Source organism: Aphelocoma coerulescens, chromosome 1A (genome assembly GCF_041296385.1).
Source record: "Aphelocoma coerulescens isolate FSJ_1873_10779 chromosome 1A, UR_Acoe_1.0, whole genome shotgun sequence".
Taxonomy (NCBI): domain Eukaryota; kingdom Metazoa; phylum Chordata; class Aves; order Passeriformes; family Corvidae; genus Aphelocoma; species Aphelocoma coerulescens.
In genome coordinates, this window is record NC_091014.1 from 57,057,681 (window position 1) to 57,076,900 (window position 19,220).

General features: G+C 41.4%; 1 protein-coding gene and 1 long non-coding RNA gene across 5 annotated transcripts in view; both read right to left on the minus strand.

Annotated features, from left to right (window-relative positions):
* Positions 1 to 366: 366 nt before the first annotated feature.
* LOC138104724 (uncharacterized) lies at positions 367 to 4,297 on the minus strand. 4 transcript variants are annotated; one of them, XR_011148235.1, is made up of 3 exons: positions 3,838 to 4,297; positions 1,140 to 1,952; positions 367 to 556 (listed from the first exon to the last, which is right to left on the minus strand). It is a non-coding gene; the product is annotated as an uncharacterized lncRNA (long non-coding RNA). The 4 variants fall into 4 exon arrangements; XR_011148234.1 differs by lacking the exon at positions 367 to 556 and adding an exon at positions 3,312 to 3,420 and having other exon boundaries at positions 900 to 1,952; XR_011148232.1 differs by lacking the exon at positions 367 to 556 and having other exon boundaries at positions 900 to 1,952.
* A 3,445-nt stretch (positions 4,298 to 7,742) lies between these two features.
* The window catches only part of RIC8B (RIC8 guanine nucleotide exchange factor B), a 32,584-nt gene continuing 21,106 nt past the window's right edge, over positions 7,743 to 19,220 (minus strand). The window contains exons 7-10 of the mRNA XM_069002947.1: positions 18,249 to 18,393; positions 17,953 to 18,097; positions 16,061 to 16,180; positions 7,743 to 8,832 (exon numbers count right to left, since the gene is read on the minus strand). Coding sequence (XP_068859048.1) covers positions 8,721 to 8,832; positions 16,061 to 16,180; positions 17,953 to 18,097; positions 18,249 to 18,393 — 522 coding nt within the window. The 3' untranslated portion in view covers positions 7,743 to 8,720. The remainder of the gene's footprint in view (positions 8,833 to 16,060; positions 16,181 to 17,952; positions 18,098 to 18,248; positions 18,394 to 19,220) is intronic.

Here is a 19,220-nt window from a genome sequence, read left to right on the forward strand (position 1 = left end):
CCAGCCTCTTCAGGCTGTTTCCCAAATCATGGCTATGTGGGACATCGAGTCCCCCAGGGCCACGGGTCTTCCAGAAACCTGCTGGAAGTTTTCCTTTGGAGAATGTTCTCCAAAAGCAGCTCCAGGTCAGGTACTGCTGAGTTACTTTACAGCCGTGCTACAGGTGCTGTAAAGTTGCCACACCAACTTTAGCATTACTTCTTCTCATAACATGACCTCTTTGTCCAGCAAGGCTCATGTGTTCCCACCTTCAGCCCAGCTGCAGGGGAACCTTTGCCTGTGGAACCACCCCAACCCACACCCGTGGACACATCAGTTGTATCACACACTCAAGAGTTCAGGTATGTTTCTTTTCTTTTTCTCAGTTTTTTCCCAGCTGCCCACTACAAAGCAGCAGTGGGACTCACACAGTGAGTCACTGTCACAGGCAAGGAGGTTTGCTTCCCTAAGTCAGTCCCAGTTGTGGGTAGGGGAATCTCTTAACTCTTCTGTCCTTGGGCACAGCTACCTTCCAGTTTTCCTCTTGCACATCAGCCATACCAAATTCCACTCCTCTCTGGAGAAAAGCAAAGCCAAACTGTTCATCCCAAAATCACTGGGAGGTATTGACCTCTAATGGTGCAAGAGCTTTACCAAGTGAAATCTAGCAAGAATAGTAAAAATTATGGCCTTTTAAAACTCTTTCAAACAATTACAGAAGGAAATGAGAACTCACTATGCCATTTCAATGTCCTGCTGCTTTAGTAAAAAAATTTGACATGACTGTTTCATTTCATTTCAGGATTTTTTTCAATTTCTTGATTTTACCTTGTCTTCAGTTACTTATTTTTTCCTTCCTCCCATTTTTACAGAATTTGCAGAGGTTAAAGGGAATACATACACACACGCAAAAACTGAGAAACTGAGAAAGCAGATAACTCTTTTTTTTCCATTTGACTACCTTTTCCAGATGTTCTTGAATATCAACACACCAGGAAAAAAAGGCTTCGAATGAAAAATAAATTTAAAAAGTGGTGGGAGCAAAGAATGACAGAAGCGGGAAAGTAAAAGAGAAGAGCAGACAGTTCCTCAGAGCAGGACATCCCACCCCAGACCACATCCCCTCCCACTGCAGAAGCAGAGGCTATTTGCAAGCTCACCAGCTCTCCTGGCCTTGCCTGCTGCCAAGGGTTTATTTTCCAGGAAGCCTCTTTCCAGGCCCAGAACAGGCAGAGGGAGTGCCTGGGCCCTGGTTCTCAGCAGGTGGATACAGCAGCTCTGGTGGCACTGGTGCAGCCAGCCCATACTCTCAGGATACCTCTGGGAAACACAAGCCACACTTACAGAGGCGTTCTGCCTTAGGCTGGGAAAATCTGCCCTCATCTTCCATAATTGTCCAAGAAATGACAATGAACAAATGGCTCCCTGCCACTTGTTATTTTGTTAGGAACTTGCCTCCATGCAAACCAGCTGCCTTATGACCTGGGGAATGAATACTGCCTGATTCTTGCGGGTTTGCACCCAATATTGCCATTTCCTCACTGCATTAATTCCAGCTGCCCATCCCTGCACCCCTCCCAGCCCTGCTGCTGCTCTCTCCGTGCCTCAGGAGCAGCCCCAAGCCGTCAGTCTCAGTGGCAGGGCAGGAGCCATGGGGACAGCCCAGCCTGGCTCCCCAGGGAGGGACAGCCACCATCACCCCACTGCCCTTGTGCCCCACTTTTACTGCTTTGATATGAATAATTCCAGCTGCCCTGTTCCCTCCCTGGGCACAAAGCTGCCTGCTCCCCAAAGGCGGCGGCGAGTAAAAGCTGTTGCATCTCCATTAAACTGTACGCGCTCCGCCCGCCGGCCGCAGTGCACTTCAGATAATTCCTTGATGCAATATATTTTCCAGGATAGGCTTTTGTTTTCTTTCTTGGCCGCTCACCCTCTTTCTGTGGTCAGTTTTGCTCATTTCTCTTGTAAGCTGTCTAGAGGCAGAGAAAAGGCTTTCAGTTTTAAGCAGTTTCCTTTTCAGTTCCCCTTTATTGAATTCCAACCTCCATTTTTTTTTTTTTTTTAAGCATAGGGACATCATTTATCTTGGACTTTAAGTTGCAGGGGCCTTCAAGGGGCTTCTTTTTTTCTTTCCCAGCTGCATTTGTTGACACACAGTCAATCTGTTTTTTGCCTTCGTTCCCCCTCTTTCCCCCAGCAGGCCATAAAGTATCGACAGCTGTGCCCTTTATTAGCATAGCCATTTTAAGCACAACAAGGGGGAAGAGACTAAATATATTACAGCCATTACCTCTGTCAAAAAGTGGCAATTTTAAAACATTTTAGCTTTTCACTGGGAAAGCCGGCAGCACAAAAGAAAGTGCTATAATTTTATTGTAAATGCTTTTTAAATATGGGTCACTTGGCCATAATCAATAGAAAGGATGAAAAAGTTCAAAGCTTGAGAACAGTTCAGGCAGATAGCAGAATTTTTTTTAAAAAAGGCTTGTCTTTAAAATATGCTAATTGGGGCAAAAATACAACAGTGAGAAGCATGCAAAATAAGATCTTGTTCCTGGCGGTTTTGTTTTCTTTACAGCTCTGTTCATGCTTTTCCCATCTACTTATAAGTGTGTTTTACAACTTGGATGGGAATTATTCCTCCCCAACAGGGTGTTATGAACATTTGGGGACTGAGAAAACAGGAGGGAATCCAGACAGCCACTAGTGTCTTCTCAAAAAGGAAAAAAACACTAATAAACTACTGGTTTTTGTGCCACAGCACTGTGATTTACCAGGCAAGATCACTTCTTGAGCATAAAATAATCCTGAAGCCTGAGAATCCTGGTAGTTTAGTTTCAGGTTTGAATTCTTACACTTGTTGGCTTTTATACAGCAGAAACTTGTATTTTAAGCTTCTAGAATAAGAACTGGGCTTTTTGATTAGACAAGGACTAAAGCCCACAGTCTGCATCTGTTACGAGCTCTAAAATGTAAAAGAGGGCTAATGGATATCCTGAAGCCTGATGATCTTGGCTGCTTTTCTTTTAATTTCTAATGGGTTTATCAGGCAAAGAGGAAGGGGCAATCTCAGCAGGGTTTATTCTGAATGGCCTTACCTTCCTCTCCATTTGTAACATTCAGAGCAAACTTAAAAGTCTTTCTCTTATCTGTCCCTCTCTAGTTACAATTTTTGCTGGAGGTTTCACTTTGTTTTTCAAATTTCAGAACGTATCTAAAACTTGGCTTATACCAAGGCAAGATGTTAAACAGGCTCCCATAAGCAAAGCTGCTTTAAAGAACCTGTTTAAGCAGGAAGTCCACGAAATCCTGCACACAGTGTTATACAGTACCTGCCAAGGGGTGTGATGCAGCTTTTGTCTTGGGGTGGCTCCTGGGGGCCTGTATCCCACTGCACTGAGTGGTCTCCAAATTTGCAGGAGAGAGCAAGCGAGCATCCTGCTGTGGGAAGAGTGTGGTCCACAGCAAAGGGGAAAACTGCAAGGAATTCTCACCACTCATCTTTTGGCAACCAATTTAGCAGTTAAATGTAACCAGCTGGTCTCCCCAGGTTCCCTGTGTAGTCGAGGGAGGGAAAGCAAAGCTCCTGCAGAGGGTCATTCAGTGCACCCAAATTAGCCTTACTCTGAATTGTCCTCTCTTTCATCCGTGACTGGAAAAGGAGTTAGAAGAGACTACCAGGGTAATTTAGCCAGCTAAGATGGGTGGTCTGAATAATTCCCTCCCCACCAGCCTCTGAAAGCATGCCTAGGTACCCCACCGAGATTGGCATGCTGTCAGAGGGATCGATTCCCAGGCACGTCAGCAGCTCAGTGATCTGCGCTCCCGCCTGCTCTGGAGAAAGCTCGAGGAACTTACCTGGTCCTGTTGGACCCTGTAGCTCCCAGCCAGGACAGAGAACTGAGCTGACCCACGTGCTGCCAGATGATGCTGTAAGATAGCTTGTGGCAATGAGCAGATTTGGGTTTGGGGGTTTTTTCCCTGCTTCACAGACTGCATCTGCTGTCCTTGAGCCTGGCTAGAGACCGCTGAGGTGGGAGTAGCTGCAGGTCAGCCTGGTCCTCGGAGCTGTCTCATGGTGGAATTGAAAGTGGCTCCAACGTTGCATAGAGAGGAGACAGGGCTGCTCCCACCTCCTTCCCAAGAAATTAGTTTGGTCTCTTCTTGTGGGACTCTCTCCTCCTCCTCACTCATCCAGAGCAAGGAAGAGGGGCTTGCCCTCAAGGAGGACAGCAGGGCACAGCAGCACAGTGCAGCTCCCACGTGAGGGACTGACCTGCAACAGCCACAGCGTGACCGACCCTCCCAGCCAAGGGCAATAACCTGAGGCTGGCACAGCCTTCCACGGGGCCGAGCCGCAGGGAAAAGCAGAGGATTAACAGGACTCACCTGCATTGCTGTGGTGAGGGGAGGAGACCTGAAAAACACTCAGCTTTGCTGCAAGTAGTCAACCACCACCTTTTTCCACACCTCATATCCACCTGGGCCCCCTGCAGCCTTGTGCCTGCCCTGCTTCCCTCAGGCAGCCGGGGAAGGCGGATGGGCTCCCAAGACACCTCTGCTCCCTGGCCCAGCTCACCCCAGGCTGGCACCACAGCTCAGGAAGGAGTTCTAGGATGCCCTCTCAGACTCTTCTGCCTGCTCTTCCTCCAGTGCTGAGGGAGCTGCTTCCCAGGCACTGCTGGAGGATACATGGAAATGCCAAAAGTACATCAATTTCCCCCAAAATTCCTGGTCTATAAATATTGCATCACCAGAGTATTTTGGAGAGAACCAGCTTCTGGATGAGCAAAAGTTTTTGCATGGAGAACAAGAAATGTTCCCTGACACTTTCCAGAAGGGCCAGAGTTACTTAGTTACTCATGTGAGTAACTAAGATGTTAATGCAAGAAGGATTTTCATTTGTAGGATTGAATTGCTTTTTTTTTTTTTGTCTAAAAGTGAGCCACATCTTTGCACTCCTACTAAATCACTGCTTATCCATGCTTGACCAGAAAAGAATCTGACCTGGGCAGCTGTTTAACTTGCTGTTCAAAGACCAGCAAAGTCTGGCTCTCTACTGTTTGAACAGTGGAAGAGTCTTTTTACAGCCAGCCTTATTAAAGCACAGGATTTTATTAGCTGTTTTGTGGTAATAAGGTGAAGTACAATGTTGTGGAATGCTCCTTCAGGAGATTTGGGATCTTGTGTGCTTTGGGGTTTACTTTCCTCTTTCAGACTAGGGTGCTTGGCAACCCACTAATGCTACAGCTTTATTGTAATGTTCTCTTCCTTAAAGCCACCTTTGACAACTGATTTTTCACCCAGGTACAGGAAAGTTACAGTTTGAAGAACTGTAAGAGAAATGTGCTCTTGCCTGGTTGTTCTTTTTTTTTTTTTTCTTCAGGTACTTTGAAAAACTCAAGATATAGGGTAAAAATTCTACTTTGGCCACACAAACATACAACAATGTTGTACATTCAAAACATCAAAGCTAATGTGGTTTTCCCCTTTGGCAACCTTCTTTAAAGTTCTGGTAATTTTCTCACAACATTTTTAACAGATTGTAAACGACCCTTTTTCCTAAAAACCACTTTTGGGGCACATGAAGTTTCAATTACCATTTGGGAATACCTGCCAGGAAGCTTTCACGAACATTTAAACAAATATGTCTGTATTATTTTGCAAAAGAACAAAGTATTCTGACAAATTTCAGCAATTTCCCATCATCTTTTGTTTCATAACTCTAATGGGAAACAAAGAGAAGCAAAGTTTCCAAATCATTGATGAGCTTTAATGAGAACTGTGCTCCTTTGGACTGCCAAAGTAAAGACCGAAACACAAGATTTGGATTTGGGACTGACTATGGAAGACTTTATGGGAACAAAAGGTATGTGTCCCCAAAACCCACAGGATAACACCTTTACAGTCACCACTAGAAAATCTACTGACATTTTACTCAGAAGGGTTCTTTCTCCTGATTACAATATTTTCTTACTCAAGTGTTTTGGAGGAAAAAGTATGCATTTATATAATTAAATATTGATATTTCATATAATACAGAATAGCTCATACCCTGTGGGATGAAATCCTGGTAGCAGAGGCAGCAGACCTTTCATTGCTGTCCAGGCTTGGGACTCCCAGGTATTACAACATTGCAGGTTGGAGCAGATTCCCATGGTCAGTCAGCCAGCCAGGAATGTCCCACACTCACTCAGAGCCAGAGGCAGCCCCTCTTTGCTCTGCTGGGGAACAAAGAGACCCTTTCCCACACTGCCCAGTTTGCCGGTTTAAGCAAGACTCAGCTGCCCGAGCCTCCAGTTTTGGAGGTTCAACTTTGAAAATAAATTCAGGAGCAAATCCTAATTTCATGGCACACAAAAAATTCCAGGGAGTTCCTTTTTTTAACCACCAAAACCTCCCTTTTCTCCAGACTCCCATCCAAGAGAAATCCTACCCTGTGCACAGTTACTCTGAAAACACCAGCCAGCACAAAAGGAAGCAGAGGCACTGCTGATTTGAGGGACCTTTGTCCCAAGACATTCCCAGATCTCCACTCAGCACAGCTAAGGTTGGACTTACGTTATATCAAAGCCAAAAAGCCTGCAGCAGCTTTTCCAAACTATCTCCTTGGAACAAGGGATGCTCTGGGACACTGCACTAGTGCAAGTTACTCATTTATCTACATTCACCTGCACTACAGGCAATCCAGTTGTGACAGCCACTCTTGAGCTGAAGGATTCAAGCAGAACCTCCTATGCTTGGTCTTCACTTTTTTCTTCTTAACTGAAGCAGCATCCCATGTCTGTAGAACCTTCTACAAGCATCTGTTTTCCAAGATAAACTGAACAGAACTATTGATTGCAAATGTTGCTGCCCTGTGGCAAATGACAAGAGGCAGACCACAAGAGCCTTGTGCTCCACTGCTTGTAACGAGGTCCCTGGAGCCATTATTGTTTTATTAATCTCTTTAGCCAGCTAATTGTAGGAGATATTCTACAGCTTGTAAAACAACAATTGAGATTTTGCTCTTTTTCAGGCTCTGGACGTAGTGCTCTACAGCAAGAAGCCCCTACAGAAGCTCATGACTGAAACAACTCCTTCTCCAGCCCCACAAAACAGCCCCAGCTGACACCAAGACAGGTCCTCACTAACAGAGCCGGAGAAGTTTTGCTCCTCGGGAAGGGATCACAGATTCTTTGCACCTGTAGAGCACACAATACTTGCCTGTGCTGGGCTCAGAGTAGTCAGTGGATGATGTTAAACCCAGAATTACATTTTTGAGACCCAGCTTAGATGCACCCAAGCACATTTCTTCTCTTGGACAACTGCTCCCTTCCTCTTCTGGAGTCATACAGAACAGCTATGACATATTACAAATGTATCAGGAGGGACATTGCTGTGGCCAAGCAGTGTCCTTTGGAAACACTAACTGAACTTCTGAGAGGACAGCAGTGCATTATTTGTTTTCTTTTCAGTTCTTTGGAAGACTACTATAATCTGTAGAAGCTCCTCACATGACCAACCACAGCACAATTTCATACCAAATCCTCCCTTTACAGGGTTTTTGAACAACAACTTCCTTAGTTCAGAGAACCAGTGTCAAGTCATAAGAAACAAACTGGAGAACCATCACCAACCTCTGAAACATTCCCAGTGACTGGCATGTGTAAGCTTCTGCACAAAATAAGAATTAGAAATTAGGGCATGGATTATTGTGCATGTAATTCATGCTGGAAGAAACACACAGAAAGAAACCAAGCAGGCAGAGGAAACAACAGCAGTGCAGCACGCCTAAAACTTTAATCTTTGTTTTTAAAAGTACAGAATTGAAAGCGACACTTTCTTCTCCTTTTCACCTTCTCATTCTCTATCCCATTGCTTTCTAAGTTCTCTCTGACAGGAAATATTTCTTTGTTGATTAGTTTGACTTCCCTTGAAGTGAGGCATAGCAGTTAATCTCCAAAAGTAGGCCCCAATTCAGTGAAACACTGGCACATGCACTCCAGTCCTCTCCCATTCATGGCAACATTTAAGTGCAATACTTGAACACCATTTTCAATAAGGATGTTTTTACTTAACCAAAGAGGGGAGGAGGGGGTATATTCGTGTGGTCTTAACCAGGGAGGGAGGGAGGGAAGACATACAACATACATCATCTTGTTCCCAATTTAAAGGCAGTTTTAGAAGCAGTCTGTCACTGACACATTGTTAAAATCTTAAGCAGCAGTTTAACTGGAGAAGTTTGTAGCAGAGTAAGAAACCCCAGGGCACTTTAAAAAGGGGAGTTTTGAAATCACTGCTCAATACCAGCTACAGCAGCCTCCAAGGTCAATCAGCCTTCTAAGTCTAAACACCTTCTGCTCCTAATGCCATTAAGTAAACACGCTTCATTAATACAATTATATAAAGAGGAAGACTGGCAAGACAATACAAAAGATTATCAAGAATGGGAAAACCTACAGAGTTCAGAAAACAGGATTCTGGAAAATGAAAGTGGACTTTATTTTACACTGTAGGCTTTCACTTTTTATCCCTTTGAAATACGTTTAATTTTAAATTAATAAAGATCATGAACTAATAAATTGATATGTTCTCTAAAGAGACATAATAAAAATTCAGACATTACAGCACAGGACCCATCATTTAAATATGCCAATAATAGAACAGTTAAAGTGATGCTGGCTAATGTGAGGATAAAAGATGTGGCTCTAAGGAGAAGTGTGGATTAGAGGAGAATTGAGAGTGAAGCAGGTGATGCCTTAGTCTGAATCTGAGCTCTCTTGCTTGCTGGTATGGTACTGGCTCACTGCTTCCTCCAAAGGAGCCATTGTCCCATCCGGCCGCACTCCCATTGGCTTTATGAGCTCATCTCTGTGAGAGATTTAAAAAGAGAATCCATATTAGCATGTGCACACATATCAATTCACATGTCTATAATACAGTCACATACAGTATATGCCTCAGTACATAATGAGCCTCTAAAAGGAAGTTATTTCTGCTAAAGCCCTCTGTTTTAAAGAAAAAGGCACAAAAAAACCTTCCCAAATAGGTGGGAGGGGAAGAGCAGGACAGATAAAGACTTCATTCATGTAGGCCAAACCTACTTAGCCAATTAAAGACACCATGAAAAGTCAGTGCTTAACAGGCTCCAGACAAGGAGCAGGTTCACTGTTTTGGATACACAAACTAGCTTTTCTTCTAAGAGTTCTCTGACAGTCAGTTCTTCCTAAAATTTCACCTGCCATTTTGGCTAATATATGCCCAAGCAATTAAAACAATGATTTGATACATATTCATCTTGTTGAAAGAAATAAATCAGTTAAGAGAACAGACTCTGCCTACACCACTACTAGGGGTGTGTTAAGGACTTGCTGATTCATTTAAAAAAAGCTGACTGATTCTAATACTATTGCTTTTGTTTGTGGCAGTTTAATTACAGGATTTACAGCCATTTTAATCTCTTCAAAGCTCCAAAGGCTGCTCAGCAGTTAATCCAATTATATCTACTCCACAAGCTACAGCCTCATCTAAGAGATGATTAATTATTGATTAAGCCAATCAGAAAGTATTAGCAAAGATTTATTTAATCCTTACTTTTTATCACCTCATTTATATGTGGATTATGGCAAAAGCTGTAAGGGCAAAGATAACATTTTGATTTTATGCTGAAAAAAAAAAAAGAGAAAATACCTCTAAATATTCAGGAGTCACCTTAAATACAGGAGCAGAGGTTTGATGTTAATTTACCTCGTGGTTGAAAGGCAGCCCAGTAAAACTGTCAGTTTAACATACATCTACCACCTTCCCAAGCCATGGACAATAAAACTGCATCGCTCAGTGGGGAAGCAAAGGCGCCTCCCAGCTCTCTGCCTGGTCTGCACTACTACCTTGGCTGAAAAAAGGGACAACAATTCCTTGTACACAGCTGGCAATCAATCCAACCTTGATGCACCCACAGGAACAGCAAGAAAGGCAACATCTGAGTCACAAGGCATGCATATGCCAGACACCGTACAGTCAAGATGCAGTTAAATCAATTCTCCAAGAGAGACCAGGAAGATAAATGCAGCTGTTTGTGCCGATGTGACAATCAGATACTGCGGCGATAAACTCACAAATGCCACACGAGAAACAATTGCTGTGGTTTGGCTGAGCAGGTCTGGTGGGAAGCTGCAGGCCAGGGGACGAGGCTTGTAAGACCAGATCAAAGAGCACAGGCCAGGCTCTCCCTCAGTGTGTGAGGAAGAGCAGGATCTATGTTTAAACAGACTGGAGAGAGCTTCCCATTACTTAAGGACTGTCCTCTCCCTTCTGGCAATGCAATCCATAGTGTGCAGATTCTGTCCAAGTGACAGCACTTGTAGAGAATCTGCTGAAGATGTGTGGAAAAGAGATCAAAAGAATACCTGAAATCAGAATTGAAAGGGCTCAGGACACAAAGACTGCAAACCTGGTGTCCAAAGAGGACCAGAACCCTGCCTGCTGTAGGGGTCCCCCAAAGGCAAACCTGGAATGCTTTGGAGCTGTGTCTGATAGCAGAGACTTTTCTTTCCACGGAGAAAACACCCTATACATCTATGGTCTTTTTGGCTTTCAAACTTTAAACATCATACAAAACAAGTGCCCTCTAAAATGCAAAAATATAGCCACAAAGAACAAAATCACCACTGCTTGCCCTTTGAGCTGAAAGCATCCTAGATTTTTGCTTTAAAAATCCCAAAGCATACTCTTAAATTGCAATATTAAATATTGCAGCCAGAAGTCAGGGATTCATATTGTTTTCTAGCCATTTACCATTTATAATTGGTAATAAATGAATTATAATGGTTAATAAAGGAGAAAGAATTTGTTCATGAAAAAGGAAAGAGAAACACAGGAAAACAAGGTCCCAAGGTTCCTTTATGTGGGGACCTCCCTCTCCTCACAACAATTCTCGTGTCTTTAAATACCGTCAAGATGTCCTATCTCATCATTTCCCAATTATAAAGGCAAAGCTCTTTCTCTGAGGCTTCCCTTTTCCAGCCTCACTTTCACATCCCACTTTAGCTTTAGGCTTTAACGATGGGAGCCAGGCTGAGCTCACCTTGCATGGAATAACAAGGATGTTTCTCAAGTACCTTTCTGCTCCTGCCTGAGCTTCCTGCTTTGCAAGTCCCTGAGCAGGATGGAAGAGGGCTGGAAGGGGTTTGCTGCTCTCTGCACTAGGAGGCTGAATTCCACACATCCTTTCTCAGGCAAGTGCTACCCAGTAAAACTGAACTGTGCAAAGACTGAAATATGCTAAGCCACCAAAGGAAGAAGGAGGAGAAGCAGGGATCAGCCTGTTTTGTTTCTAACCATAATCTAGTCCTAAAATAGTGTTGAGCACAGCATCCTTTTGTCAGTGATGACTTGACTGCAAGCTCTGAACACCACACAAGCTCACTCCTGGTTTTCAGAGAGGGAAAAGACAGAGGGAGGGAGACAGATGAAAAGGTCTGGGCTGCCCACAAAGCCAGCTTCCTAAGATCAGAACAACTTTCTGCTAAATAACAGAATTTTGGGTAGGATTGCCAGAGGCACCACTCAGCTAAACTTCAGTACCACCAAGAGCCCCCAGAGCTGCTCCTTACCTGGCAGGAAGGGTCTCAGTCCTGCCAGCCTCAGCAATTTGCCCATTTAGCTCTGGCTGCTTAGAGACCTCAGCTGTGCTTTGACATCCCAGGCTACCTGAGGCCACTGTCCATGGGGAGAAACAAGGTGGGAAGGGAAGTGGCAGGAACTGACAGGCAGAGCCTCAGAGAACAGTTCACTGTCCAGAAACTGGATGTTTATAGCACATCCATAGCACAGAACATCACTGGCCTCAGCCCAGTAGATGGCAGTGGGAATTCTGTATCCATGAAGATCTATATGAGCATACAATGTGTGTGTATACATGCTTGAACATCCTTATGTGGCCTTCCACATACTCAGATGCACCTTGCAACAACTCATTTTTCTAATGCAAACAAAGCATTCTATTCAAGTGTACTTAGAAACACACCATAATTAAACAGTTGGTAAAATGCATTCTCTCCTTCCACTTTCAGATCTCCCAAGAGTCCCTTCAAATATATCCATACAAGTTCTGCCTTCCTGCTTGCCCTTTAGCTTGATAACGACTCAAAAATCATTGCCTTGTTTGGAAGGGTGACTCTCTCCTGCCTGCTGTCTGTGCTGCAGGGCAGCACTGCCACACAGAATTAATGATGGTGTCTGTAATCAAACAGCCATCATGTAAACACCAGCCTGCCCCTTTGATAAAACAGCTTCTTGGGGACCTATTCACCTCCTTATAATTGAGTGCCACATAATAGTTCCGATCCTTTCAGGGAACATTATTTTGTTCTATGATTAGAAAGGGGAAGAAAAAAAAACAAACTCGATGTAGCACTGCCTTCTTCATTGATCCGATGATTAATTTTGTGGTTTTAATGAGTAGGGTACCTTATTTAGACAGGTTCTCTTACTCGTTTTGTTGACTTCTGTTCAATGTACAACAAAACCTGAGCTGCGATAATTGGAGACCATTTTATCAGCAAAAGGATTCTTGCTATTAATACAAGGTTGGCTTGGAAAAAGCATCCTGACATTTTAAATTAGTCAATTAATATACAATTCTACCTACCATTTATAATAGAAAAAATGTTAGCATTTTTTCCAGACATTTTAATTAACACGGAGTATCTCCAATAATCTATTATATAGACAGAATATCACACAACACTGACTTAAGGTGGCTAACTGGATGTTTTGCACAAAAAAATGGAAGGCTGAGTTAAATCCTTGCAGATGTGGGGAGTTTTTCAAAGCTCAAAGATGTGCATCATGTGCAGAGGACACTGATTTACAGTCACCAAACAACTCTCAAAGAACCAGCAAGACACTTTTTGAAGACAAAACCAACAGAGTTACATCAGGGCCAAGTTCAGGCATCCAGGATCAGCCTAAGTAACCTGTACATCTCCCAAGGAATATAGTAATCAAGATTTTTCATGTTCATTTATACTTATCATTTGTATATATTTAATTATTTTAAAAAGTAATCTCACCCAGCCAAATTTGAGCAAAATATTAATTTCTATAAAAGTTTTTGTAGAATCCAAGTCTATGTTAAAATACTGGAGCAGGGGAAATAGGTTCACAATAAAATATTCAGCTTTCCTACAGGACTTTGAGTCAAAACTGGGTAATAAATTTTAATTTAGCCATGTTGATGGTTAACTACCCCATGAACAGACCCAAACACTAACAATCTAAAATAATAGAAAAGCTTTAGAAATATGACCTGAAATGACCAAAAACATCAATCAGTTTTACATGACCTCAAAAAGTTTCAATTTTTCACTGCCAATGCTGAAAATAAAAAGAAACCTGAAAAGCAAAAATCCACTGGCATATTATGGAACTAGGGAAAGGATGTCCCTTTGTACTTAGAGCTTCAATAAACCTTTACAAAGGGTACAGTGTAAACATTCAGCAGCCACTAATGAAAGCTGTAATTTTCCAATGAAGTAGTACTGCTTTGCAGATTTGTTTTCTGAGTTCTGATACTCAGACAGTCAAAGCCAAATCTGGAGTACCCCAGTGACAGACTGGCCTGATTATCCTCATCAGTCAGGAGGGAAGCAAGTTTGTCAGTCCTTCAACATTTCTTTTCATACTTTTCTCCAGTAAAAGTGTGGCAACTCTTTAAAGCTTATCTTTCACTTCTGGGACAATACCAGTGAACTAAACAAACCTGTTTTGTGGTACATCATACAAGTTTACTCTAAGTTGTTCAGGTTACACAAAGTTATATAAACTTCAAGATGAGAAGAAGCTGTTTGTTCCTGTTCAACTTCCTCCCCTTTATAACAAAGCACTGCACCAAACTGAACCTGTTCATGGCACATTTTCCCTCCTATGATGACAACAGAGAGCAGCAGAAGCAGGAAACCTGCCATGAGCACTCTGCCTCAAAGCAAGATTCAAACTCCGGAATCAACCGAAGACTCCAACCAAGCAACCTCTGCTTTGCATCTGCAGGGGGCAAACCAAGGGTAAGAAGTGCATTCCATGTAGATTTAAGTCTGCAAACTCTCAGCACTGAAGGGCTGAAGCTGGAGGCAGCACAAGTGTCCTATTCCAAAACCATGGAGGGACTCCCACTGCTATCAGCATGTTACTAACTCCTTCTTGTATACAAGACTGGCAATTTCCCACATTGTTTAACATCTGCAAGGCCCACAGTTGCACTCAATTACATTCATGAAAAACATCCCACAGCCTCCCTAATCCAAGTCTTACTTTTTCCTTCCTGCCAGCATTTCTCTCCTCCCCAAATTTTAGTAAAACAAGAAGTGTGGGAAGAACAGTGATATGACTTTATTCATGTTATCACAGCACCTAAAGGGGTCACATCAACAATGCTGTCCCACAAGAACCCCAATACTAAACAAACAAAAACCCTACTGCAAAGAGTGCCAGCCCTGAGGCAGTGTAAGCACTATAGAAGAAACTGCAGGTGGATGTAAGGGGCACAGAAAGCTCAAGGTGACAGCAATGCTGCTGGCCAAGAGGATAAGTGGTGACACAGGGCAGCAGCTGCTCAGTTATTGTCAGCCCATGGCAGGCACTGCAGCAGGTGCCTCCGACCCTCCAAACTGAAAGGGCTCTTGTGCCACAGTAACCATTGGGAGTTTTTGTGTAACTGCTGCAGTGACAGCAACTGACTTGTCCTCAGTCTCAGCTTATCCACAGTCTCAATCTTTCTTTCAAAAAACATTTTAGACCATTTAGTCATTTTATTGTGGTGTCCTTGATGCTGCTCAGCATCTTAATTCTCTAGTTTAACACAGCAATGTTACATTTTACAGAGAGTTCAATTAGGATTACACGTGCATTGCATTTCCTTCTCTTTCCTAAGAAGACTATGACATACTACACTTGCTTTCCATGCAAATAATGTGAAAAAATATCCAATTACTTCATTGACAGTCTCAGATCAGTTGTTCTAAGTTCCTTCCCTGCTTTTGATCCTGCTTGTAATTCAGTTTTTGACAGCTAATGTAAAATCCAGATTCTCCTGTATCTTTTGCTATATTCCTAATCTTTAACAGAGATGTAAAAAATACTGGTTTTGCTGCATTTCCTCTCAATAGATCTTGTTCATTGACTATCTATAGACTCTCCCAAAACAAGCACATTTCTGAGTTTTGCCAAGTTTGAAGAATGGATGCAGTTACATATTTACCTCTTACAGCTCAGTTCAATAGGAAATTAGTATTACATAAGCCTTTCTCAAGAATGTAACTTTCTTTGCTTATGAACTAAAAAAACCTACAAGCAATCACTCTAGTATGGCTAGAAGTATGAGGAAAGAAAAAACAGCAAATTCCAGGCATATTGAGCCAAAGAGAAAAAAAAGCTAGAGATAACAGCATAGGTCTATGTTCTTTTGTACACAGAAAGTTATAAACTGAAGATCAATTCTCTGTATCAATACTGTAACACCATTATGTCAGATGAAGTACCCATTTCTTTCATGGCATTACCTTTATCACATAACACAAATTACAAAGGCTGATTTATAATCCAGTTCACACTTAGCCTAATAAATTCACAGTAAGTCTTAACAGTAAATTCCCTTTTAATTGCTCCATTATACAATTTATTGTTTCTGACAACAACTATTTTCACACTATATTTGTTCTTTGTATAAGCAGCAGACATAAGTAGTTACAACGAGATGCTGCTCATTAACCTGGGGAAAATAAGCCCACTTGCCTTGGGCCTGGATTGTGTCCCATACTTTAAAAGAAGAAATTCTCTTTATTACCATCAGCCTATCTATTCAGGAGGCAAGTCCCTCACCACCAGATCTTCCCAGTTCTGTCCAATCCTCTCCAAAAGAGGCTTCCTGTGAAGTCCTGCAACATACCACTCTTTTCTTTGAAGTGCTAAACATTTTCCTCTGTATTTAAGGTGGTCCTAATTCTGCAGAGAAGTTGATTCTAGCACTATTTTGAAGCACTAGACCTTAGGAAAGAGCCAGGATACAAGCTGCCTCTCAAAAGCAACTATAATATAATAATACCTGGAAAGTTTATCAAACATGTTGACAAGCTTCATAGCTTCATACTCTTTTTGTTCTTCTGTCATTTCATCCATAGGATTGGGCATTGGTTCTTCTAAGTGACCAGTGATAAGGTTAATGCTGGAGGTGAAAAAACAACAGTTTACTGCAGGAATAGGTACATTTTCTGTCTTCTTAATAGCAGGAAAGAGGAAGAAAGCACAGAAACCATCAAGACTAAAACTGTCTGAACTGCACATGAAAGGTTTTGTTATAAATAGCCAAGGTTCATATTTATACCGTATTTTCTCATGAATCGTGACTGTATCTTCTTGTTGATTCACGGCACTAATGTCTTGTCAGTACTCAGAAATGCACAGCCTGGTAGCTCTTGTTGTTGGATCCATAGAGGAGCAGTTTGAAACCAGGGGAATAATGATGGTAACAATGACAATGTCATTAGTACTAATGACATAAATAAGGAACTGAAGGACAGACACATGTCTGAAACTAATTCTGTACAGGCACAATTTTAAAAATATAGACAGGTTCCAGTTAATTTTCCATTAAATTAGTTAACTGTTGGCCTTCCACAATGATGATTTTTTGCTCAGACCAGATTAAGTTACTTTGAGAATTTACAAAGCCAGCTTTATTTTCACTGTTAATATAAGTGAACAGTGATACAGAAAAGGTAACAAAAGCAAAGAAGTAGTTTTAAAGAAAACTGTCAGGGTACATTATCCTTTCAAATATTTTAATCACAAACATTTAACAGCAATACAGAAAATCAACTGACAGTTGTCTTGAATGCTCCATTTAAGTGTTAGCTTTTAGCTAAATAGATGTTATAGTTTTACTTGTACGCATATAACTGAATGTCAGGCTTTTGAAAGAAGAGCAGAGAGAAACAGCAAGAAAAAAAATCCTGAAGTGCAGAAATAAAAAGAAACCTCCTGGCTTAGAGTTAATTTCTTAGCATAGAAGCAATGTAATTCCTCTAATTCTCATCCATTTAATTCTGTCCTTCATTCATGTACCTTAATAAGAATCTTTCAATAAACCACAAGCCCCCCTTATACACCTAACCATGTCTGTAATTCAAGGCAAACAGAGTAAAACAGAAAAATAACGTTAACACTTCAGATCTCCACTATCAACAATTTCAGAACATCCTTAAAACAGCACCAAATCTTAGATGTAACACAACAAACTAAAACCTCTAACACTCAGTCAATAACAATTAATAAAGATCAACAGAGCTTCTATGTGGTCACTGAATCCTTCCAACAAATATATTGGATTCCTTATGCATGACTTCTATAGATGTTATTTTGCTCCTTCCATATTTATATATGCAACCTACTTGATTCTTCAGAAAAATTTTAGTACCAGGCAATCTGAAACTCGATCAAAACTGAAACTAGACCTACTGGCTTGTTCCTTTTTAACAAAGTTCTGGTGGAAACCCTTAGCCATATCTGACGCCATTACTTTCTCCATTACAGAGATATACCCCAAAAACAACAGTTAGCAGCTTGGCAACTTCAAGTGAGTTCCTCAAAAAATCTGGGACAAAACCCATCCTTTTTAAGTTTGTTACTATATTTTTTTTTTATTGTATTCTTAAAAATCTCTTTCCACTCTTGAATTTTAAATAGTTATTCAGACTGATGTTAAATCATTCTCATAGCGATTTTTTTCCCCGCTGCAACCATATATGACTACGTGATGGTCACTGTTAGAGGCTGCTTTCTCAACAATTAGACCATGAAATCAGCAGAAGACAAGAGTTAATAAAAGCATGTATCATTCCAAAACTGGCCTCTCTGAAAAAGGTAAAAAACCAAAACAATTATGTCAAAAGAATCCAAAACACAACAGGATATGTGGAATTGAAAACAATACTATACTTTGGCTTTGCAGATTTGTATTCTTCTGTGTCTGTATCTTCATCATCTGAGTACCAATGATCTCCTCTTCCTCCTGCTAGCAGGCCCCTGGCTGCCAGCAATCCTGCTGCGTTACCATAGCCTGTGTATTTCAACAAGCTATCAACTGCAAAGAGGATAGAGGAAATTATTCAGCTGTAATCACCTACAAAACAAACCCACCAGAGTGCTACAAGAATTGAGAGTTATAGCAAGAGGCAAATATACCAATAACAGCAAGACCTTACACAAAAGGGAGAAGAAAAAGTCATTTTTACCTCTCTCTTTACAAAGAACAAAAAGAAACTCTGCTGCAATTTGCTTTACTCCAAGGTCAACGTGTGTCATAAGGCGCACAAGTTTGTTCCTCACTGTTGTGCCAACTTCAGGACGGTTTGAGACATCTCTCAATGGAGGCAGTACCTGGCAGCACAAAAGAAAGGGAAGAATAGCATAAAATGCATGGAAATATCTACCCAATACTTGCAAAAACAAATGTAGACAACAGAATTAAAAAATACTCTGTCTTTAAAAAAAAAAAAGGCAATAATCAGACAACTATGCCTACATCCATTAGTAGTGTCTCTTGCTTCTTAATATATTTTAAGTTTTCTGGTCTGTCATTTTGGGCACAAAAGTACTCAGTCTCAAATGCAGACTTTAAAAATACAATTATTAGGAGTTTATGAGCACAAATGGGTGTCCCAAAAGTGTTGGTCAACAGGCAGCCATAACTTCATGTTCTCTGTTTCTTCTGTTTTGCTCATGTATCTGGTAAAAATATTAGAAATACCAGCTTACCAAAACTTACACTCTTAAAATGCTGTGTAGTTTATATAGACCAATGATATGCTCATAATGGAAAAGCAGGAAAATACATTGCAAGTTCTACTACAAGTTTCTACTACTCTATTTCAAAAATGGGCTCTACATAAAGAGGAAATGCATACTTCAACCAGAAAAGACTTACACAAAAGCTCAAGCTAAATTTCAGAAATATTTTGGAGAAATCACTATTTAACATTTCCTCAAACACACTATTTTTCATGAGAGGTCATTAATATTGTTAACTTCAACCTTCAAGAAAGGCAGGAGATGCATGAATGATGGCTTTTTTGGCAAACTAACTTCTGCCTCCTTGTGTGGATGCCTTCAGACTCAAAATCTATGTAAATTTTTTCACATTCGCAGGATATGTGATATGATCTGCAAACTAATATGAGCCATAATATGAAATACCTAATGATCTG